Source organism: Papaver somniferum, chromosome 3, assembly GCF_003573695.1.
Source record: "Papaver somniferum cultivar HN1 chromosome 3, ASM357369v1, whole genome shotgun sequence".
Classification (NCBI taxonomy): Eukaryota; Viridiplantae; Streptophyta; class Magnoliopsida; order Ranunculales; family Papaveraceae; genus Papaver; species Papaver somniferum.
Window position 1 is genome coordinate 213,443,164 of NC_039360.1, and position 25,664 is coordinate 213,468,827.

Sequence of the window (25,664 nt, forward strand, 5' to 3'; positions counted from 1 at the left end):
GGTCATTCATAAGATAAGCAATGAATAACAAAACCAATAACACATGGAAATTTCCTTTTCGGTTCACAAACAAGTTTATGAACTTACTTCCTTAGAACACATGTAAAACATTGTTTCCTAGGATAAAATCCTCACCTCATACCCATACATAATCACAATAACATTCAAATGATTATGGCGATGTCTTATCTACAAAGTTTAATGGTTAAGCAATAAACCTCGTATTGTATTCCTTAATACTATGTCTATCTAGAGTTCAAATATGCTTCGCAGTTTTTTTTTCAATAAGCACGACTTGAAAGATAGTTAGGGAATGAAACAGTTCAAGTCAAATATCATTAACCTCAAGTGGAAGGATGATTGTTTTCGTTGTAGCTCCTTGCTTCTTCACATCTTCAAGACTTTGCAATACTTGTAATGTCTCATATCCTAATACTTTCAAGCTAACCTATACGAAGTTGACTCTAGTACATAATCAAGCGACTCTTAACATGAGTTTTGATTCACTAAAATATGACAACTAAACTTGAAATACCAACGCTTGGTGGGTTCAACCGAGCTATGCTCTAACACATACCAATGCCTGCAGGTCCAACCGAGCATTCACTCTAACAACAAAGAAACATAATAAAATTGGAATAAATTTTGTCGAGAGTTGCTGCTACAATTGATGCATTCGTATTTTGAATTTCTAGTGCTGGTTATCTTCAAAGATATCGTTGAATCTTGGTAAGTATTCGAACATCTTCGTATTAACACCTTTGTATATCATGCAAACGCTTTAAGGAAATATGACCTATGCCTAAGTGAATTGCGTTTTTGGTTTGATTGTATGTTTACATTAATGGGTTGTTGTTGATTTCATTTATATCAATCTTTACTCGTGTAATTTATGTTTTGTGAAGTTTGATTATTCAAAATCATTGAGACAAAAATTGGTGCACAAGGCATTTGTGAATTTTCCCAATGAAAATTATGTGATGATTGTGAGATATTCACACTATTAGTGTTATAATTTGCATCCAATAAACAAATCACCTTTAATTATAAAAATTGTCTATGACGATTTTTGACAAATGAAGATTGAATAGTTATAGGTTTGTGAAATATGACCTCCCCGCCTAAGTGAATTCGTGATTTAGGTTTGATCGAATTTTTACATAGGTTGTTGTTATTCCATTTACATCAATCTTTATTCGTGTAATTTATGTTTTGTGAAGTTTGATTGTTCAATATCAGTGAAACAAAAAATGGTGCACAAGGCGTTTGTGAAATTTCCTAACGTAAATTATGTGATGGTTGTGAGATTTTCACACTATTTGGTTGTAATTTTGCATCCAATAACTTACTCAAACAAATCACCTTTAAGTAGGCCGACCGAGCGAAGCGAGGGAGAACTCTATATATGGTGACTTTATGTCAATGGGGGACGTGACTTTTTTTTCTTTCCAATTTGACAAAAAAGATTGGATTTGGTGTCATACCCTGGAAATTTCTAAATTATCCCTCAAATATGAGAATAGGCAACCAAAGGATGTGGGTTCGAACCCCACTGAACCCACGATTTTCACTTTTCTTTCCTTCGATAGTTTCCAACTTCTCCTCCTATTCGTTCACTTTTCTCTGTATAAAGTAATGAAACCCAAACTTCAATTCTGAAACAGGCGTAAGAAAAGTTGTAATTTTTGATCAAATCTTCGTTTCAGACAATCTCCAACAATTTTTTGTCCTTACCCTCTTTATTCTATGCTACTTGAAAAAACCCCGTTTTGCTGCTGTTAGGTTTTAAATTTTGGGTTTCTCTGAAGAACAAGATGAAGTGAGACGCATGATTATTGATTCAAAGACACATGAATATTGATTCAAAACTCAAGACTGCTTCTGATTTTCTAAAGGTATGATTTCAATAATGAATCCCCCAATTTTTATATTCTTTGCATGTGAAATTGGGGGTTTAGGGTTTCATAAAATTTCCAATCTGATAAACCAATCTCTTCATCGAGTAAAAGTTTCAATTTCACCAAGTTTATTAGCTATGAAACTCATGTTTTCCTCAATATGATCATGGTTATGATTTCAAGGATTTTGGTAACTTTGTTGAATGTTGAATTACTATTGTTGTTTGTAATAATCTTATTATAGTCAATAAAGTTGACTGAATGGCTTAGCATCTGGTGCTAAAATGATTGTCATTTGGGTAATAATTCACTATCTAATCTCCATCTCTGATGTTTTGAAATTAGTCTCAGGAGTGTCTGGATGAATTGCATTTTGTTGCAAGTAGCAATTTTTACTCTACTACTTAGACAATAGGCATGGTACCCTTACTTCCCCAGTCATCGGGATAGCTTAATCAAAGGCCCAATTTGGCACTTTGCACGAAGTTGGACACATGGCTTAGTGGCCAAAGAAGGAAATTCATCTTTCTCCTGTAATCCATGAACTTGCAGTATGCACTAATTCAGCTATATATCCATGTTAAAGCTTTTGACAGTTAACCAATGTGTTGTACGATATGAGTCACGTTTTCGGTCGGCCGTCCCACCATGGCAGCGGTCATCTAGTTATAAAAAGTGTCTATGGTGATTTTTGACAAATGAAGATTGATTTTTTTTGTTTTTACAGATCAATGAATCAACACAAATTACCAAAAAAAAACACAAGTAAAAGCCGCCTCTTATATATACACAATTTATAAGCGAACATACCAATTTTATAGGGTTGATAAAATTTTATACAATATATAAGACAAACAAATCATAACAAATCTTGGTCGTCGGATCGCCCAACTGTCATAGTCCTTTAGCTTAATGATGCATACTGTGGTCTTCCCTTATCATTTAAGCATGTGCTCTTATAACTTGTTAGTCATTGGTCAGTTAAGTAGTTAGCATTGCCCGATCAGATAGTGACATGTGTCGACTATCTGATCGTTGTTAATAGGTCTTCACTTCCCTTAAATGTGTAAGAACCTATTCCTTTTTCTTTAATGAAGAAATTATTTGCTGTTTAGCTTAGTAGTGTTAGCTTAGATCTAAATTCACTAACTCTTGATTCCCAAATTGTACTGAGTACAGTACATTTGGCATCAGAGCCGCTCATATTTTTTTTCAATGGGCGCTTCCGATCCAAAAACTGTTAAGGATGTTATAGATTTGATTCAGCGACAGCAGCTGAGCTCCGAAAATCAATTTACTTCTATTGAAGACAAGCTTCTTTTACAGCAAGAGAAGATTGATTTGAATCAAGCATCGATCAACCAACGACTCGATGAGCTACTCGCCCGTCTTCCATCTACCTCGAAATCTACTCAACCAAAGGATTCAGGTGGATCCATTAATGGTGCTCAGATCGACAATCTTCCACTCTTTAGCTCAATTTCACCAGGAGGAACTTAACATCAACTTAATCGAGTACCCAAGCTTGATTTTCCGAGATTTGATGGCGACAATCCTCATGGTTGGATCCAGAAATGTGAACGTTACTTTTGGTTACACAACATCGATGAGAGTCGCCTAGTAGATATTACAGCTATCTATCTTGATGGAAAGGCCGATAAATGGTTTCTCAATTTTCAGGTTGGTCGAAATCGTATAACTTGTTTTGAATTTGCTCATGGAATTTGTATCAGATTTGAGAACCCTGTTGAAGAAAATTTTATTGGGAGTTTTAATAAGCTAGTACAGATTAACTCTGTAGAGGAATAATTTGAAGAATTTGAGTCTCTCAAAGCCCTTATGCTTGCTAACAATCCTTCCCTAAGTGAGCACTATTTTATCATGAGTTTCATCAGTGGGTTGAAGGAAGAATTACGAAATTCTGTAGCTATGTTTTACCCAAAATCTCTTTCCACAGCTTTCTCCTTAGCAAGAATGGAGGAACAAAAGTGTCATTCTACTGCTACCAAAAATGTTAGACCCAACTCTAGTTCTTTCACTTATACTATAGCTTTCTCTACCACCACTTTTCCTCCAAAACCAGTCTCCACATCATACACTACTTCCGGGTCTACCCCTACAACTCCAAAGGCGTACTCACCAACATCACTTAAAACTGCGTCAACCACTCCTATTATCAAACGCTTAACACAAGAGAAAATGCGCCTTCGCAGGGATAAAGGTCTTTGTTATAATTGTGATGAGGTTTATTCATTGGGTCATAAGTGCAAGGGTAGACAACAATTTTTCATGTTGCAAACTGAAAGTTCTGATACACATGACACAGAGGTTGAGGATGAGGTTTTCGAAGAAGCTGTAGAATCACCAGTTGATTCTGACATGGAGATTTCTCTTCATGCTCTCACTGGTACTACCACAGGTGATACTATTCTCATTCCTGGTCTTCTAAAGAGACAATCCATCTCAATTCTTATCGATACAGGTAACACAACTAGTTTCATCGATTGTTCTCTAGCTGCTAAACTCAAATGCAAAGTGGAACACACAACTCATATGTTAGTCACAGTTGCCAATGGGGAGAAAACTGTAAGTACTGGTATTTGTTCTAAACATCCTTGGAGTATGCAGGGTTATCAATTCTCTGAGGAATTCAGGTTACTTCCACTAGGGGGTTGTGACATGGTGCTAGGTGCTGATTGGCTTAGGAATCTAGGTGATGTTATGTTTAATTTCTCTAAGCTCAGTGTTTTTTTTGTTCATCATGGTCAGCACATTACATTTCAAGGAAGTACAAATTCACCTTTCCTACTCATGATGAGTGGTTCAGCAGTTAAGAGATTTATTGAATAAACTACTCATGGCCTCATTGGCCATCTCTTTTCAGTAACAACTAATCCTATACCCCCTCCAACTCCTGCTCCTTTATTACCTATGTTATCTTAATATAAGGATATTTTTGATGAGCCTACTTCATTACCTCCTCATAGAATCTTGGACCACTCTATTCCATTAAAACCAGACTCTCAACCTCCAAACCAAAGGCCTTATAGATTCTCTTACATTCAAAAAGGAGTTGTGGAACAACTGGTAAAAGAAATGTTGTCTTCTGGGATCATCCAACACAGTCATAGCCCATTTGCCTCACCAATTCTTCTTGTCAAAAAGAAAGATAATACATGGAGATTTTGTGTTGATTACAGAAGACTCAACAACATCACTATTAAGGACAAGTTTCCGATTCCAATTGTAGATGAATTGTTGGATGAGCTAAAAAGATTTCTATTTTTGTCTAAATTGGATTTAAGAGAAGGTTATCATCAAATTCTTCTGAACCCCATGGATATCTACAAAACTGCATTAAGAACTCATCATGGCCATTATGAGCTCAAAGTCATGCCATTTGGTTTAACTGATAAGCATGTTAGTGCTACATTTTATACCCATATTTATATTAGCTAAGACTCAATATTTTTGGCTAACAATACTATTTTAGTGCTTTTGTAGAAAGTACAAGCGAATTCAATAATCCGGTAAATAAATGGTTGACCGGAGTTTGCGACAAAGAGGTCCAAAGATATTTATGTGGCCGGGCTGGTATTTCTATATATCAGCGGCACTGAAACTATTTCACAGACATCTCATTCAGTTGGCTAAAGACTGCATTTGTTCCAAGCACCTGGAGGTCCTGGACCCAATTAGAACTTTGAGAAGCAAAGAGTAGACGTGGCTAAACTCTCCATCTCTTCTTGTTGGTGCAGCTGATCGTAATCAAGGAGAGGCGCAAGTGGTGCTATAGTTTGAATAGGCAGTAGTCGGAAAACCAACTGAATTAGCTACTGCTGCTTCTGTTAATTGTTATGAAGAGCAAGGATGAAGATATTTCGGCTGGTGGATTTCTGCTCGAGGGACATAATATGGAGCTGCGGTCGTGAGCTAATGAATGAAATACAATCTGAAGTTGGAGTTGAATCGAATTTCTCAATGTTGTTCAACAGCGAAGAACAAATGTGTTGTGGTTGGGGTTTGTGGTTAGCGTACATTAACAGTTGCATGCAGTGGTGGTCAATCTGGGAAGGTGCCGAGGATCGACGAACAAATGATGGAGTTACGCCGTTTTTAGGGAGAAATTATGTTTGGATCCATTTTTATTGGATTGATTTTCATATGCTGAGTTTATTCATCTTTATATCATTTTCTATGGCTTTGAACAAAACTATGTGTAGCTAAATCCATTATTAGGGTGAAGGATGAACTTGTAGGTTTAATTTTACTTATGTTCTAGAACAAGGGTTTTCACCAACTTTGAGCTTAATGTCATTTGTTTGAGTTTCTATTTAATGGTTTATTCTCTATGCAATTTCTCATATTCTATGCCATGTATAGTCTATTGTTAGGTTGATAGAAATTCTCATTGAACCTTATTACCAATTGATTTATGAATATTCTTAGACTAGTTATGCCTTGTATGATTAGTTCTTAGGATCTCTACCTTAGGTTGAGAAAAAACAACAACTTTTGATAATTCTTGTCAATAAATTTTGAATGTCATATCTTCCATGTACTAGCTAGAGTTTCTATTATACATGAGTTATTTTGAAACCTTGTGATAGAACGTAAGTGAAACCTTGGCTTACAAGGGATTCCGTAGCTCTAATACTTCCACATACTTGATTACATTTTCTTATAAACTTGCTTGAGTCAATTTGTTATTGTTTTCTTAGTACAACAATTTCTGAAAATATTGGATTTGGTTGGATAGTTCTTGATATTAGTTAGTATTAGTTTTCACACTCCTTGAGGGAACGAACCGTACTTGTTGTTTTCTATAATTTCGATACAGTGCACTTGCGGTAAAACAAAGTCGGTTTTCCGACCCATCAAGTTTTTGGCGCCGCTGCCGTGGAGCGGTTGTGGAATATTGTAGTTGGTATTTTGTACATAGTTATTATTTTTTGTACATAGTTTATGTTTATGTTTATTTTTTATATTTTCTTTTAGTTATTTTTACCTAGCTTATTTGATTTTTTTCTTAGGTACCTTAATCTGAAGAGCGACGATTGGAGTCAACAACATGCCTAAAATAAGTACTTGATATTCTCGCAAAGCTTTTGCAAGGTGAGTTATTGAGAATTACTTTGTATAATGGTTTCCAACGAGTTGTCTTCTTTTATAGCTTTTTGGAATCTTACCAAAAGAGCTGAGACAGAGGAGTCATTTGATATTTCACCTGAGGAGTATGCATATGCACCATCTCATTATCAAGAACCTGCCGAGTGTGTAAATAATGATTGGAATTATTCTCATAGGTATGATCATTCCGGACCTTGTGAAGGTTATGATCATTACCAACCTTACCCTGGTTATGAGCCACAATTTGTTGATTCCAATTATTATTCACACATTTCTCCATCACAGTATGAAAGAGATGATCAATCTTACTGTGATCCATCTGCATCACAACTATCTTTGATAGAACGCCTCAATATTGAAATTGATGAACATACCAAAGCTAATGAGTTATTTTTTGCCGAGTTTAGTAAAAGTCATGATTATATTGCTCAACTTGCTGAACAAAATGCTTTGTCGATTGCTCAACTAACGCAATCGGTAAAAGATTGTGGTCTTACCGAGGATACAAGTTTTAATTTCTCTAATACTCTTGATATTTATGATGAAACCGCTTTAGGTAATGAATCAATGTGTATGGAGAATAATGATAAACTTGATTGTTGTGATCATAGGAATAGAGACATTGTCATACCAAGTGAAGATGGTGTATTTAGTCCAACTCATGACCGTGTTAATGATCACTCGCCTATTTAAAAGGATGAGTTTAGGATTGAGGACACCATTCTTTTAGATGGTGTGACATATCAGTGCTATAACAATGATGCTTATGAAGAATGTGTTAATTCCGAAGAGACTGTAGTTAAGTCTAACGACTTAGAGACATTACACTCTATCTGTAAGGTTTGTTCTAATCATCTTTATTGTGATATTCCTATTGATTCCTTGGTTGATGATGATTATGATGATGATTTAGTACAGGGTCACAAACCCAGTGGAGAATTTCATATACCTAGAATTGTTAGCACAACTTTTCAGAAGATTCCTAATTTTGGATTAGAACTGCGTGCTTCTCCAGTATTGCTAGATTATTTTGCATCTCGTGACTTCTCTTTGCATGTGCATGTCTCCCAGTTCGCTTCAGTTCCATCTTTAGAGAACCCTTTGACTCGGTTATTTTTGATCAAAATGATACATCCTTTGCAAAAACCAGGTTTGAGGGTAGTTCTTTCTTTTTTATAACCTCAATATCTTTATGTTGCTACATTGAGGATCTGAGGTTGTCATTGTTTGTAAATACTGTATTTTGGGTTGATCCCAAAATTTTCAAGTTATTAGTTTATGGGGTTCCTTTATGTATATTCCAGTAGGTATTTCTATTTTCTTGTTTTATTTTTCTTTGTTTATTTTCGCTTTTTCTGAATTTCCCATCTTAATTTTTACGTTGGATGTCTCAATTACATTGAGGAAAATGTAATGTTTAAGTGTGGGGGAGTGGTTAACTTTTTACATTTCTTTTCTTCAAGAATGTTCTTGCAATTTATGACCAGCTGTTGAGCGGGTCTATTGTAGGTTTGCAAGTATATTATGACCAGCTGTTGAGCGGGTCTAAAAATTTTAAAAATTTAAGAAAAAAAAATTATGACCAGCTGTTGAGCAGGTCTATTATTTTGTTTTCTTATCATTTTCTTATGACCAGCTGTTGAGCGGGTCAATTTTCATGTATTTTTTTATCATATGATGACCAGCTGTTTAGCGGGTCTACAAAAAATAAAATAAAAAAATGATCAGATGTTTAGCGGGTCTTTCTGCCTAGCTGTTTAGCAGACATCTTTATCCAGTGTTTAGTGGATCCGTCTCGCTGTTTAGCAGACATCTCTATCCAGCTGTTTAGCGGATATTTATCCAGCTGTTTAGCGGATATTTATCCAGCTGTGGAGCGGATATATTATTTGTTTTGCTCGAGGACTATCAAAATATAAGTGTGGGGGTGTTGATAAGCACGTTAGTGCTACATTTTATACCCATATTTATATTAGGTAGGACTCAATATTTTTGGCTAACAATACTATTTTATTGCTTTTGTAGAAAGTACAAGCGAATTCAATAATCCGGTAAATAAATGGTTAAAACACGAGCTAGACCGGAGTTTGCTACAAAGAGGTCCAAAGACATGTATTTGGCCGGCCTGGTATTTCTATATAACAGCGGCACTGAAGCTATTTCACGGACATCTCATTCAGTGGGCTAAAGACTGCATTTGTTCCAAGCACCTGGAGGTCCTGGACCCAATTAGAACTTTGAGAAGCAAAGAGTGGACGTGGCTAAACTCTCCATATCTTCTTGTTGGTGCAGCTGATCGTAATCAAGGAGAGGCGCAGGTGGTGCTATAGTTTGAAAAAGCAGTAGCCGGAAAACTAGCTGAATTAGCTACTGCTGCTTCTGTTAATTGTTATGAAGAGCAAGGATGAAGATGTTTCGGCTGGTGGATTTCTGCTCGAGGGACATAATATGGAGTTGCGGTCGTGAGCTAATGGATGAAATACAATCTGAAGTTGGAGTTGAATCGAATTTCTCAATGTTGTTCAACAGCGAAGAAGAAATGTGATGTGGTTAGGGTTTGTGGTTAGCGTACATTAAGAGTTGCATGCAGTGGTGGTCAATCTGGGAAGGTGCTGAGGATCGACGAACAAATGATGGAGTTACGCCGTTTTCAGGGAATAAATTAGGTTTAGATCCATTTTTTATTGGATTGATTTTCATATGATGAGTTTATTCATCTTTATATCATTTTCTATAGATTTGAACAAAACTATGTGTAGCTAAATCCATTATAGGGTGAAGGATGAACTTGTAGGTTTAATTTTACTTATGTTCTAGAACAAGGGTTTTCACCAACTTTGAGCTTAATGTCATTTGTTTGAGTTTCTCTTTAATGGTTTATTCTCTATGCAATTTCTCATATTCTATGCCATGTATAGTCTATTGTTAGGTTGATAGAAATTCTCATTGAACCTTATTACCAATTGATTTATGAATATTCTTAGACTAGTCATGCATTGTATGATTAGTTCTTAGGATCTCTACCTTAGGTTGAGAACAAACAACAACTTTTAATAATTCTAGTCAATAAATTTTGAATGTCATATCTTCCATGTACTAGCTAGAGTTGCTATTATACATGAGTTATTTTGAAACCTTGTGATAGAAAGTAAGTGAAGCCTTGGAATACAACGGATTCCGTAGCTCTAATACTTCCACATACTTGATTACATTTTCTTATAAACTTGCTTGAGTCAATTTGTTATTGTTTTCTTAGAACAACAATTTCTGAAAATATTGAATTTGGTTGGATAGTTCTTGATATTAGTTAGTAGTAGTTTTCACACTCCTTGAGGGAACAAACCGTACTTGTTGTTGTCTACAATTTCGACACCGTGCACTTGCGGTAAAACAAAGTCGGTTTTCCGACACATCATTAACCAATGCACCTCCAACATTTCAGGCACCTATGAATGAAGTCTTTGCTCCTTGCTTGAGGAAGTTTGTTTTGGTATTCTTTGATGATATTCTGGTTTATAGTTCATCCATGTCTGAGCACATTGAGCATTTGCGAATAATTTTTTACTTTCTCAGACAACACTAGTTATATGCTAAACTTTCAAAGTGTTGTTTTGGTCAATCACAGTTAAAATACTTGGGCCACATTATCACTCCTGCTGGGGTTTGTGCTGATCCAAACAAAATTGCAGCAATGCAAAATTGGCCAATTCCAATTTCTATCAAAGAACTGAGAGGGTTTCTGGGTTTAACAGGATATTACAGGAAATTTGCGAAGAACTATGGTGCTATTTGCAAGCCTCTTACTGATCTTTTGAGGAAAAACTCCTTCAATTGGAATGCAGTTGCCTCCTCGGCATTTGAGCAACTCAAGCTGACCATGTCCTCCACTCCAGTGCTTGCATTACCATATTTTTCTAATCCATTCACTGTTGAAAGTGATGCTAGTGAGCATTTTCTTGGTGCTGTCTTAACTCAAGAAGGTAAACCCATTTCATTTTTCAGTTCCCCCTTAGGGCCAAGAGATAGAGCCTTGTTTACCTATGAAAAATAATTTTTGGCTATAGTTAAGGCTGTACAGAAATGGAGGCATTATTTGCTGGGGAACAAATTCATCATCCAAACTGATCATCACAACATTAAATACTTTTTGGAACAAAAAATCACCACAATTTTACAACAAAAGTGGTTAATGAAATTGTTGGGTTTTGAGTATGAGATTCAATACAAGAACTGTAAAGAGAATATAGTTGTTGATGCCTTATCTAGAATACCAGCTCCTGCTGCAACTTGCTCTGCTTTAACTATGTCTCAGCCAAATTGGGTTCAGATTTACTTCTCAGCTATGTTGGTGATGACAAGGTACAACAACTCATTGCTCAACTACTTATTTCTGCTGACTCTGTTCCCCATTATACTTATAAATCTGAAATACTGAGATACAAAAATAGAATATATGTGGGAGCTAGCAATGGGGCAAGAACTGCAATCTTGAATACTCTTCACACACCTGCTGTTGGTGATCATTCTGGCATTCAAGCCACTTATGTCAGGGCAAAGTCCCATTTATTTTGGACTAAAATGAAGCCGGAGATTATCTTATTTGTCACTGAATGTGACATTTTCCAGAAAAATAAAGGTGAATGCTCTTTTCCAGCTGGTTTACTGCAACCTCTACCTATACCTGAGCATGCATGGCAGCACATCGCCATGGATTTCATTGAAGGTTTACCCATGAGCGATAGGAAAAGTTTTATCCTAGTGGTGGTTGATAGACTCACCAAGTACAGTCACTTCATGGCTTTGCAACATCCTTATACCGCTGCTTCTGTGCTAAAGTTTTCTTGGATCAGGTATTCAAATTGCATGGCCTTCCTTCTTCCATAGTTTCTGACAGAGATAGAGTATTTACAAGCCACTTCTGGAAAGACTTATTTAAGGCTCTGGGTACTATCTTGAATCTCAGCACTGCTTATCACCGTCAAAATGATGGCCAGTCAGGGAGAGTCAATTCTTGTTTGGAAACTTACTTAAGATGCATCACTGGTCACAAGCCTACTAAGTGGTGTCAATGGTTACCTCTTGCTGAATGGTGGTACAACACTAGTTATCATACTAGTTTAAAAATGTCACCATTCCAGGCCTTATATGGTTACCTTCCTCCACACATGGATTTTCCAACATCAACCACCACTTTTATAGCTGCTGTAGAGTCTTATCTCAAAGACAGAAAGGCAATGATTGATATTCTGAAGGAGTCTCTACACACTGCTCAAGCAAGAATGAAGTTCTTTGCTGATAGATCCAGACAAGACATGACATTTGTTGTGGGATACTTAGAGTGTCTGAAACTGTAATCTTATATGCAAGCTTCTGTGTCACTAAGGAAGAATTTCAAGCTATCTGCCAAATTTTATGGGCCTTTACCTATCATACAAAGAATTGGACCAGTTTCCTACAAGATACAACTTCCAGACCATGCTAAAATTCACCCTGTGTTTCATGTGTCTCAATTGAAACAACACATTGGTAAGAAGCACATTCCCTCTCCTACATTGCCAATTGTTGATCATGAAGGTGAAGTGATTATGGTTCCAGCTAAAGTATTACACCACAGAACCATTTCTTAGGGCAGAAGGCAAGTTCAGCAGGTGCTCATTCAATGGACAAATTAAACTCCAGAGGATGCTACTTGGGAGGATGTTGCCACCATTAAGTCCCACTATCGCAATTTTATCCTTGAAGACAAGTATAATTTCCAGCAGTAGGCAATGTCATAGTCCTTTAGCTTAGTGATGCATACTGTGGTCCGCCCTTATCATTTAAGTGTGTGCTCTTATAACTTGTTAGTCATTGGGAAGTTCAGTAGTTAGCATTGCCCGATCAGATAGTGGCATGTGTCGACTATCTGATCGTTGTTAATAGGTCTTCACTTCCCGTAAATGTGTAAGAACCTCTTCCTTTTTCTTTAATGAAGAAATTATCTGCTGTTTAGCTTAGTATTGTTAGCTTAGATATAAATTAACTAACTCTTGATTCCCAAATTGTACTGAGTACAGTACACCAACCCCTACTAATTTTACTTTTCCCATGCTTACATAAGGTGGATCCCTTTCCGGGGATTTATAATTGGTGTTTTTGGTTCCCATTGCCATGTAAGAGGGGAAATCTTTTTGCTCCCACAATGCGGGAGCCTGATCGAACTAGCAGTTTCGTGGCCGTAGGATTTTTGAAGATATGACGTCACCTAACAACGAGATAATCCCGATTATTCAACAAATGCTTGATCAATCAGGGTATTTTAAAAGGAAATTTTGTTTTCTTCTTTTGCAAAATACTGTATAGTTTATTGGATCCTAGAAAATTTCTCTATGAAAATCTTTAGTACAAGTGGAGATAGAAAAGTTGGATACTGTTCTTAATGATGACAATGCATGTTTGTTGATGTTGATGTTAATGGTGATGATCGATAATAATCGTAAGGTCCATAAGTAAATATGAAATGACAACCTCACCCATGATAAATCCACTATCCAAGTACGAGATGATGAAGGTTGTTCTGTGGATAAAAAAGGTTGTCACAAAAATTCAAATTTAATAACACTGGTCATGATGATAAAACTTAATAAACACGGATTTTTTTGTACAATTTTAAAAAATAATGAATCATTATTGATCGTAATTATCCTAATATCCAATTCAGAAAACTGTAAAAACCCGTATTTTATAAAATAAGCTAGTGGCAGACTGTTGTGGATTCGCTTCCACTCTCTGATTCCAAATCTGCCCATCTCTTAATCGAACCGCCTAAGCTTGATTTCTACGTAAAAAGACACCGACTATCAGATCCCCACGGCAGGATAGCGCGATTTCTTCGATATATCTACTGGTACAGCTTATTTGATAAAACTCGCCAAATAAACAGTACTTGAGATAAGTCAGATTCAGATTCAGACTCATTACTCAGATTTACTTAATAATTACTTCCAGCTGAAGTTTCCAAGGGTTTTTAATAGCTTTCTGTCTCTAAAAATTCCGAGAAAGAAATGGTTCGACAAGAACAACATCAACACAGGATGGATGGTCCATGGATCCTTGAAGCTGTTCCTCTAATGGTTGTTGGTCTCATCACTGCTCACGTCGTCGCTCTGGTAAATCCCAAAAAGAAAAGCCCTAATTTTATACTCCCTCTTTTCATTTTCTTTCTCTTTTTAATTGTTAGAATCCGGTTTGATAATTTCTTTCTGTGTGTTGGTAGGTTTACTGGATTTACAGGTTAGCTACGGAAAAACAACCTCAAAGAAGAAAAGCCCACTAGTCTGTCATTCTCTCGAAGTGATAATAATACGGTAAAGTGAAGTACAACCCTAGTTATTACTTCAATTTTTGTTAATTATGTTTTTAATAACTGATCTCACTATGTTTTTAATAAATTTGGTAGAAATTGAGTTTGGTTTCATTGAATTTGGTCTAGAATTTCAAAAGTAAAGGCTCTGGAGAAAAATTAGGGTTAGTTGAATGGATTTAGATCCTGATTGTATTTGTCTACTGAGATTTAGTGATGTAATTTCATTCTTATGCAAAGAGATAGCATACTGGCTTGAAAGAGAACCAACTGTATGCGGTTGAGTAAGTGTACTACCTATATATGCCAATTAGCTTCTTCTAAGGTCAGGGAGTCTCAGTTTCTCTTCGGGTCAATTATGTTTCTGGGGATCTGAGCGAAAAAAACGGCTGGGGCGCAGCACTGAGTAGATGAATTTACAAATGATAACATACTTTTGCAACTGAATGTAGAATAACAATTACCAAATTGGGTGGGTGAATGATGTCTTTTTATTGTTTATTAACTGACAAATTGCTTCAGGTTCTAATGTGATTCAACACAGGTTCAAAAACCGTATAACATGAGCTTTTAGAGCAACACTTTCTAATAGTCCAACCTGAAAAAATGTGGAACAACTTTGAGATTTGGTTCTGATATCAGTCTAACAGTCTCGGTCAAGTTTATGTTTAAAAACTGTAGAAAATTACGGACCTATTGCTATGGATTCCTTCCATGCAGGTTTCAAGTAATGATGACAAACACTGTAGTTAAGAAGTGGAATCCTGTAATCCATCAATTCCTAGTCCAGTCACTTGTAAATGGTATATTTTGACTGAAATCCGTCAGAGTATTATTAACCCTTCTCAGCTTTGCACTATACTATGCATTAACTTGCTAATGGAATTGTATCATGCAGTTCACATTAGGAGGTATTCAAAACTGTTTAGGAGAAGAGATCAGCTGTGACTTGCTGCTGTTGTGTATCTTTTGTTTATGTATTTGGTCTGATGTGTCAGAGCATTGTAATAAGAGAAAACCGGCTGCATGTCCTCGAGGAAGTGTACTGCACATATGACAATTAGGTTCTAACTTCTAAGGTCAGGAACTGTATCATGCAGTTCAGATTACGAGGTATTCAAAACTGTTTAGGAGGAGAGATCAGCTATGACTTGCTGCTGCTGTGTATCTTTTGTTTATGTATTTGGTCTGATGTGTCAGAACATTGTAATAAGAGAAAACTGACTGTATGTCCTCGGGTAAGTGTACTGCACATATGACAATTAGGTTCTAACTCCCAAGATCAGGTAGTCAAGTTTCATTGTGAAATAAAAATGCTGTGAGACCGACTGTTTCTAGGGTGTCTGAGTGGAATAATGGCTGGCACGCAGCACTCAAGTAGAGGGATTGAGAAATTTGCAACACTAAACTTTTGCAACTTAAAGAATTCTTTTTATAAGAACTATGGTTGGTAGTATGAGAATACGAGACAGGTTGCAAGTCAACCAAGGAATCAACGTACTATTCCAGCGGCAGTTGTCTTCAGTTTGTTAGCAATTGCAGGGAAGTTCTATGCTTTAGGTTTTATAGCTCATGTTAATATAATGTCAGTGATTGGACAGGTTGACTATATCCTTTTGCTGCTTAAGAACTGGGACATTGTTTAAGCTCTAAAATACTCTAACTTGTTGCAACAGAGGTTTAAGATCATATAACATGAGCTTTTAGAGCCCCACCCTCTAATATCTGAAACAATTTTGATTTTGGTCTTGGTCAAAACTTACGTTATAGGAAATTACTGACACACTGATATTGATTCCTGTAATGGAGTTCTCAAGGTTGTGAGCCTTGACAACAAATAGTGATGATGCATACTCCGATCTTCATCTGCATTATGACGTGGGTGACTGATGAATTTGGTGAAGACATCTTTCTACCCATAAATACGAATTCCTGTCTTGTGTGTCTCGCGGATTTTATTGAAACCCAGTAGAAAGTTATTGACCCTTCTTTGATTTGCTTCTGCTCCAGTGACCTGTTAATGGAACTGTATCTTGTAGTTCAAAGCGCAAGTTATGCAGAACTGTTGTATTGTGTTAGAAACACAATTCTGCTTATCCCCAGTTTGATGAAAATGATTGATGCTTATTGGAGTTGAGAAATGTAGTAAAATTTTATAGAAAGCCATTCTCCCAGAAAGTTTTTGAAAGGAAAACTTTAGTCAGAGTTCTTTTCAAAATCTATTACTACCTACGTTTTTGGAAAAGAGACGCTATCACTTTCTCAGTTTGGCCTATTTCCAAAAACGGAGGGAGTATATCGTGATAAAACTTGTAACACCATTGAAAATTGATTGAGGAATCCCATTTACCATTTTAACTGTCGTTCTTCTTTTTCCATGTTTGTTATGCAATTTAACTGAAGTATCTTTCTTTTAACCTGTTGCACATGCATGTTTAGTAATTATTACCCATATCTAACAAAACGAGTTCTGGATTTTGCAGGTTAACGATCATGTAGCTGGAGAAGAAGTGAAATCTACTAGTTTCCACATTTAGGATTCCAGGTTGCTTTCAGCCATGTTATTTCGTCATTCATTTAAACTTGTAGGCTGGGAATAGTGACTTACACTCTCCTCCTGATGTATATTCGATAATTAGAATTTACGACTTGTTATGTTTCTGTATGGGGTTTTAGTACAATCTAGTTAAAAATTGGTTCCCTTGGCCACAGTGACTATGATATCTACGTTTTTCTTTGTGTCTGTTTGCGTTATTTGAATTTAAAATTTGTATATTTTCAGGACTCATTTTTTACTCTGCTGGCTCAAGTTACCTATGGACATTACCATGTCCTCTAAAAGTTCCGTCTCTAAAGTTGTAGACAGTATCAAAGGAAGGATTACCCACCTTTGCTCGACTTACAACGTTGCTCGAAAATCTGGTAACCATCTCGTCATGCAATGCCTGGTTGCAATTGTTGCCTGATCCAAACCACCGCCCTGCCAAAACCAGCACATACGTTGCCGCCTCCTGTTTCCAGCCGTGGGCACTGTGGCTAAAACAAATTACGCTGTTATTCACCTTAACAGAGCCCGCTGTTCTTGTTAAAGTCAGAATCCCACACATGCAACTTGCAATGCTTGTACCATGTAAATGGAAGAGCTGAAGAAACAAATGAACTTAATTTACGGGGTGATGATATATATTTCCCGACATAGACAGAAATTTTCTTACCATCCGATCAGGTTAAATACCATTGACTTAAACCCACGGAATTCCGTCAATCATAATGAGTTTCAACGTCCAAGTAAATGGGAAATATAAAGAAAAATAAAAATGACAAAGATTAATCCGCTCGAATATTTTGGATATTGATGGCAAGAACAAATCATACATACGTACGACGATGTGGACAAGATATTGGCCCCGAATATCAAAAGTGTTGTCTGCACCGATTTGGTGGGGATGTTGATTGATTCGGTAAATTTGGTTGGAGACTTGGAGTGCCATGCACTCGAGGGACGCAATTCTGCAACAAAAGAGTGTTTTATGATGAAGTTTTGAGGTTGTAAGTACGGGTTGTTCTATTTTTTTTCCCGGTATATGATGAAGTTTTGAGGTTGTAAGTATGGGTTGTTCTATTTTTTTTCCCGGTAAAAAAAAGAATTTGATACTGACGAGTTTTGAAGTCAATGACTTTACCACTAGTTGTCTCGGCCTACTCTTAACATTTAACACATGGCTCAGCACTTTCACATGTTCAAGATAATTTCTCGTCGATTTCAACATATATGCATTTAACCACGTTCCCGCATGTCAACCTGTAGGGTATTTTTCCTTCTTTGCGCGCTGCATACCGGGCTCAAAAGAACCATTTTTTCTCCATTTTCTTCTTCGTTGATGACTTACTTCCAAATGACGGTCATTCCCCGTATATGTGCCGTAACTGCCTGCAATTAAGCTACGCCCGATGGTTATTTTCATTAGAAGAGTGTGTAATATAAATTTTGTAACTTAATTTAAGATATAAATAAGATCTCTCCTAGATTTGATTAAGATCTCTCCTACATAAAAAAAATTCACCATGCCTCCAAATTGTCTATAAATACTCAAATTTCTCACATTAAACTCATCCAAACACAACACGAGCTGTTACAGTTGACAAGGAGTACTAACCACTCCATAACTGATATTCTTTCACTAGCTAGTTGTTAATCATGGCTGCTCTTAAAATGTTTCACCAAACTTATTCCTACTTCTTTACCGTCTTTTCTCTCTCAGTTCTTCTGTTATTCATTCAACACTGTTCTTGTTTCAACCCCAGAAACTTATATGCGTCACCAGCTGGTAACTCCGGTTTCTCATCAGCTGGAGCTACGTGGTATGGAGGTCCAAATGGTGCTGGAAGTGATGGTAAGTCGCGATGGAGTGAGACAGCGAGTGCATACATGCACATTAGATAGATAAAGGGAGAATATAATTACACATTGTATTAGCATTTTATATACAAATATATATGATGTACACGTTATCAGTAAAGATTTTGCGTAGCCAGAATGTGACTAGCCATCTTAATTAGCTTAGTCTAAATTACCGTACGTTTTCTGCCGTCAAGAAAATGACATTAACCATTGGCAAACCATTTCTATCTGAAATATGCTAGCGCCTATATGCTTTTCTATTGTAAGGGCAATACTTAAATCTGAGGTCCAGATGCTTATGAATCTTTAAGCTACCATGAAAATAAAAGCAGTACGATTATCAAGTAGAATCCTACGCCGTTTCACTAAAAATTCAACATTCGCTGAATTGTCATCTTCATGTTTTTCTTATGCTAAAAAGTGATGGTGTTAAAAGATCATGTTTTGTGTACACATAATAGGTGGTGCTTGTGGTTACGGGAATGCTGTAGCGCGATCACCTTTCTCTTCAATGATATCAGCCGGTGGCCCTTCTCTCTATAAGTCTGGCAAAGGGTGTGGTAGTTGTTATCAGGTGATGTGTGAGAATATATTAACGGTCTTAGACTAATTCTCTTCTATTTATCAACATCATTAGTTTGTCACTCTTATTAATAATGTTGAATGAATAATTAAATTTGTAAGTCTCTTGTTGGATATATAATACAGGTAAAATGTACGGCGCATACATCCTGTTCAGGAAAACCAGTAACTGTAGTGATTACAGACGAGTGCGCAGGTTGCGTCTCAGAATCAACCCCATTTTGATTTGAGCGGTACAGCTTTTGGTGCCATGGACATTTCTGGCCAAGAACAACAACTGCGCAATGCTGGCGTTTTACACATAGAATATCAACGGTATGTTTATTGTTTTCTTCTTAAATCTGTTGTTGCCTAAACAAAGTTAAACATAATGCCTGTTGCATGTACACATGCAACATATTCCAAATGATTGTTGATCATTAAGGGCATAGGGATTGATATCATTTTTGTGTCACTTGCAGAGTGGAATGCAGCTATCCAGGCACGAATATTGTGTTTAAGGTTGATGCGGGATCAAATCTTCACTACTTCGCTACATTGGTTGAATACGAAGAAGGAAATAGTGACATTGCTTCAATTGATCTTCAAGATAGTTCAGCTTCTGCTAATTATTGGCGACCAATGCAGCAATTATGGGGTGCCGTATGGAAGTTGGACTCAGATTCTGCATTGACAGGTCCATTATCTCTGCGTCTCAAGTCCTCAACTGGGGAGATGCTTGTTGCATTAAACGTCATTCCAGCAGGGTGGGGTGCTGGTGCTACTTATCTCAACTTTAATGAATAGCTGCTATGTGTAGCTTAATGATCTATCAAGCAAACAAACTTGCTAGCTAGATGAATTAAACAACTGTAGGAATTAAATTTATGATCTTGGTAATTATCTGATATATGTATCCATCAGATAAATCATCTTCATAGATATTAATTACAAGGAGGTTTCGCTGCTTTACGCCAGCCCCATATATTATGAGCAGTGTAGCATGTACTAGTGTTACTGCACCTATTAATAAAATTCACATTTCTATTTTTCCTGATAGCGCACCAATTAATGAAACTTGCATTGCAGATGTTCTAGAAATCGATGTAAAACAATCTTGAAACGAATTAGTGCATGCAATAGAAAAAGTGAAGGGAAATGTGATGCAGGGCGGAAGCGTTGAACAGAATTTAAATCCAAAACTCATACATTTATGAGATAACATTCAAAAAACACAATACTTTTTAATTCATCCAAGACTGTTTAACACCAAAACAATGAGCTCTTTATATAGATAACTCTTCTCATATTTCCTAAACTATCGAAATACTGATTACCTAAAATAAGAAATATTGCTAAACTAATAAATCCCTACATAAATAATTATACTACTAGAATATTCTTCATAAATGAAAATAACTTAATTAATTATAATATTATTTTCTAAATAATAATAATAAATAAGAGAATAATACCAATAAACAAATATACTTCCTTTCCTAAAGTACTCCACCAAAATGGCAGATAATGGATGTATCGACGAAGACTTGATCGTGCATCACTTTAGGCCTTCGGCAACAACAAGCCTATAATTGAAATTTAGTTAAGGGTAATATCCTGGAATTACATGCAATATAAACTGAACTCAGAATTTTGTAAATAGAGGATCTTTTTCGGGCCCCAAACGAAAAATTATGGAACCTACGAACAAAAAGAAGAGAAAAGAAACATAGTTTTTTTTTTTTTTTCTCCTCAGAGAATTTGATTTCGTGGTCCATTCATCATTAAGAGTTTGTTCGAAGGCTAGTCAAATGGCAATCCATAGAGCTATCTGTTTCATGCTTTCAGGCTTCAGCTGACCAAGGACCATCACTTGGTAGCTACGTAGAGCAAGCACCATAATACGAAAGTGGAAAGGCAAAGAGTACTCTCATGAAGTAAGGAAAAATAGTAACGCTGCTAATGCACCATATCAAAAGGGAAACATGGTTTTCTTTAAATGGTTTTACGAAAGACTTGGTTGAACATGACATGATTAGTTACTACTGCTAAAAGCAACTAGATTCGCCTGTCTAGGACTTCGATGATGAAGTTTTGGCGAAAATAGGATTTTAACGACAAGTGAATCGCTTGGATTAAGGTTACTTAGATAGGGAGACTCCACTGTCTTTTTTTTTTTTGGTAAAAGAACTGAAAAAGACCATCAATCATATGGTCTGGATTCCTAGATTGGAAATTACATTTCCAGGAATTTGATCTGCAGTCCAATTACTAGCTTGGACTCCATTTGATAAAGCATGAGCAGCAAGAGTATGAGCTGTATTATTGGCATTCTTGGGAACGAATTTGAAAGAAACTCCGTTAATCAATCTGCTTTGCACCTTGATACTGTCAAGAAATCTCCATATTCTCCAGGGGGTTGCGGGTCTCGCCATTGAGGATATTAACCACGACTTGACAGTCATCTTCAATGATGACTGATTCCAGACCAAGCCAAACAGCTAGATCAACAGCCAGGGAGAGACCATCAGCTTCTGCCTCTACTGGTGCGTCAGATGAACCCAATCTTGTACTAGCACCACAACATTTACCTTCATGATTCCTAACGATAGCTGCAGAAGCATAGTGCCCATTTTTAGCATAATTAAACGGATGCGGAGTTCGGAAAGGGTTTTATGACCATCGTATAATCCAAAGTTAAATCTTCTAATAGAATAGCGTTTTAGGGAGGATCATTGGGTTGGAGATGTAAGATATCTGGTTTGGCCAAAATTTTGACTCAGCTTGAATGTTGCTGGATCATGGTCGAATCAGAATATTTGGGGAGACGAGTCCGTTCATGGATCCCAAATTGAGCCAATTATATAACAAGAGAATCTAGCTTTTACCAACTCTATAGAAACATGTGATTGTTATTCGCGCATTGCAAATTGACTAGGTAAGTGACACACAAATAATGTTAATTACATTAGATTAGTTAGACCAATTATTTAATAATATTTCCCGACAGTGTTAACTAAAATCTTTTGAGGTGCGGTATAAAGAATTAGGTTGTCGTACCGTAGCTCTTTGAGCATTTCCAATATATAAAAGGTCTGCTAGACTTGGCAAAATCGACAAAGCAACTAGCCGTTTAACATTCAACTAATGTCTAAATAACAAAAGTATCTATAGCACGATTCGTACACGAGGCACAAATTAGACCCATGGCTGAAAATCTAACCACGGGAACTGTAATAACTCCTGCAATGTTGATCAGTACTTTGTTACAGATTACTGTTGTCATCGAGCAAAAGATCCTTTACCAGCCCTCATAAGAGAAATATACAAGAGTTCATTCCATGTATCCGGTATACCAGGCAAGCACCAGTGACTACAATCCTGATGAGTCAATGCAGCTGCAATCCTCTCTTCATACGTTGCCATGTAATTTGCGTAAATCGAAGGGTGTCCATCAGTTCTGTAGTAAGTAAGTTTCGTAACATTCAAGTATATGACAGGAATCTTCATTTTCCGAATTGTGTCTTCCAGTAATTTCACCTGTGATGGATTCTTCTCTACAAATGTTTCATTGCTCATGGTCGGTTCCGTTTCTCTGTTGCACTTCCCGCCAGTGTTCCATTTACCTCCACTGCGTAATATATTTCGATAACAAAAATTAAGCCGAAGGATACTAAGTTATAGGCACAACAACTTATCGTTTTGATCACTTACCGGAAATGGTTAACTGAATATCCTCTGAAAACAACTTGGGTTTTATTAGGGTCAATGTTCTTGTCCATCCATTTCCTCCAAGTAGTAAGACCCTTCTTATAGGCCTTGCTCATTTCCATTTTCGGGTGCAAGTAATCACCTTCTTGAAAATAATTTATTCTGCAATTTGGAACCATGCATGTTAATCACATATATCGGAATGGTGCGAGATTAAAATAAATATGGGCCTTGTCTCTATACATACCCATTGTTAGTTTTATCCTTAATCCACCAATGCCATGAATCAAAGATTACAAGATCAGCGTCACGATAGAACGATGATGCACGCTCGTCAATCATGTCTAATCTCATTGTCACTGGTTCATTCATGTTAAGCTTGTTACGGCGATTCGGAGGGTTTGTTTCAAAAACCAGATAAGGAGACCACACAAATCCTACCGTGCAGTTGTAATCTTCGTATTTCAACGATCTATCACCTCGTATCTTGTAATCTATACTTCCTGGGAGCCAATGAACTCGGCTTTTATCCGGTACGGCATTCCAAAGGATGCAGATAAGAGATTCAAACATATTTCTATTCAGAGAATCCCCAGCGAACACCACTTTTTTCCCTCTTAATCTTTCCAGAAAATCGGATGCATTAAGAAGGCTGCAACAAAAAAATAAATAAAGAATTTAAGTACCCGCCTCACTTAGCGTATATACTTGAGGTCAGACATTCGAGTCCCTGGACTAGAGTTTCTTGATTTCTTGAGAACTTCCCTAATTACATTTAAAATAACTGGCTCACAAATCTAATGCTGCTTATTGGTTCTGATTTCTGTTTCCCTTATGTTATTAATCTAAGCTGGAAATGGTCAGTCCAGACAACGGATTCATGAAGCACATGAGTGGATAACTGATCAGTGGCTTTGGAAATCTTAGAAAATCTTTAACTGTCTCAGTCGTGGAGAATAAAAAATCTACTATATCCAGTTGTCTATGAAAAATACAGTATGACTAATAGGAATCTGATAATCTGGCTGTGGCTCTGGCTAATTCAAAATCAAATTGGAAACTCAAGGCAGAACTAATTACGATTAAGACTAATCATACCTTGGGAAATTAGTCTTGCATCCAGCATTTGTTGGATGAGATTGCCAATGCCATTGCAATTTTAGAAATGCGTCATCAGGTCTCCCATTGCTGAAACAATTGAAAGGTTTTCTATCGATATAAGGACAAGAACCAGGAGGATAAAATGGTTCTCGGATGTTGTCATTGGCCGGCTTTACCCATTCTCCCTCAAAGATATTGCAATCATGACGACTGTGAGAAAAAATGGCATTCACAATTTCTTGTTTCTCATTGTACGTTCCAGTTCTGTTACTTGGAATATTACTAGTTGCGGTAACAGCATTTGTTTCATCATCCGCAATAACCAGTTCCTCAACTTTAGGAACACTGCCCGAAACAACACTGCTCGAGTAGTTTGTAAATGTGCTACTACTTTCTGTTTGATTCGTCGGTATGAAATCTCTCCATAACTCTGGAGACGAAGAAGAAACTATGGTTTGATTGCTCGCAGTAGAATTTTTCAATACCTCTTGAGAAGAGTTGTCCAAATTTTCTTGAGAAGCATTCGAAGAAGAAGAAATTGTTTGATTCGCTGGGGAAGTGTTTTCTTGAAGAGGATCCGAAGAGAAAGTACTAGTAACAGCAGTAGTGGTGCTAGAACTACTATCAAATAACAATGGAATTTGTCTATCAACTTTTGCAAGATTATTTTCAAGCATCGGGTTCATAACTGATGGAAACATGGAGAAAAATATCGTTAGAATAAGAACTGAAGCTCCAAGGACGAAACCGAAACCAATAAGTACTAATGATCCTTTTCTCTTTGAACCTGCACGAAGTATGGTTGTGGATGATGATGCGTTGTTGTTTGCACCATGATGAGGAGATAGTTTTCCAACCATGTGACATAACTTCTCCCAAATCCCAAGTTTTTTCATCAGGATCTTGAATTGCAAAATGAAATCAAGTTTGGTTACAAACTCCAGTGATATAACCCGAATGACATACGGAATGAAGATCTATGTTGTTCAATACTGTTCCCGTTGACGATCAAAAACAAGATATACGACAATAGCTAGATGCAAAATACAGGCATTAATCGGTATTTAATTAATTAATTACGTGGATATATATATTCCAATAATTAAAGGCAACTTGCATTTTTTTTTTCCCTTTCTTTTTCATGTTACTGTTAACCCAACAATTATAAACAAATAAAAATGCTAAAAGGTACTTCCTTTTTATATTAGGGTCATCTGTTTCAAAACATGTTGCATTTGAGTCCAGCACTAGGCATGCATGACGCCATGCACTACAGACAAGTACGAGTAAGAGCCTGCTTTCGGTGTATTATGAGTTTACAGGAAGAAAACACTTGGAAAGTTTTTCCTTTGCGTTGATGTTAATTTTCTTTTTTTTTTAATACAATTGGTGAGTGGAGTAAAGGGTACTGATTTGATGGAAAGATAATGAAATGGAGAAAGGATTGGGGAGTTAATGTTTAGACGGCCTGTTTCAGAAAAACAAATGATGGAAAAGAGTTAATGAGGTTCGTTGAGGT

The 25,664-nt window shown here is 36.6% G+C and overlaps 1 protein-coding gene, 1 long non-coding RNA gene and 1 pseudogene across 2 annotated transcripts; 2 read left to right on the forward strand and 1 right to left on the reverse strand.

Annotated features, from left to right (window-relative positions):
• Positions 1-13,986: 13,986 nt before the first annotated feature.
• LOC113358601 lies at positions 13,987-17,154 on the forward strand. The gene is made up of 3 exons (XR_003364690.1): positions 13,987-14,176; positions 14,284-14,374; positions 16,854-17,154. It is a non-coding gene; the product is annotated as an uncharacterized LOC113358601 (long non-coding RNA).
• Positions 17,155-18,568: 1,414 nt separating this feature from the next.
• LOC113360614 lies at positions 18,569-20,140 on the forward strand (annotated as a pseudogene).
• Positions 20,141-22,384: 2,244 nt separating this feature from the next.
• Positions 22,385-25,155, reverse strand: LOC113362086 (protein trichome birefringence-like 2). The gene is made up of 4 exons (XM_026605078.1): positions 24,143-25,155; positions 23,292-23,696; positions 23,048-23,206; positions 22,385-22,964 (listed from the first exon to the last, which is right to left on the reverse strand). Exons 1-4 carry the CDS (start codon positions 25,039-25,041, stop codon positions 22,616-22,618), a joined length of 1,812 nt encoding a protein of 603 aa, XP_026460863.1. The 5' UTR covers positions 25,042-25,155; the 3' UTR covers positions 22,385-22,615.
• Positions 25,156-25,664: the final 509 nt, after the last annotated feature.

Bases quoted from the DNA above. Each gene is read 5' to 3' on its own strand.
- LOC113362086 (XM_026605078.1), bottom strand. From the start codon at position 25,041: ATGAAAAAACTTGGGATTTGGGAGAAGTTATGTCACATGGTTGGAAAA. The intron at 23,697-24,142 runs GTATGATTAGTC...TTTTTGTTGCAG, and splicing joins TGCAAGACTAATTTCCCAAG to CCTTCTTAATGCATCCGATT. The intron at 22,965-23,047 runs GTAAGTGATCAA...TATATTACGCAG, and splicing joins TATTCAGTTAACCATTTCCG to TGGAGGTAAATGGAACACTG.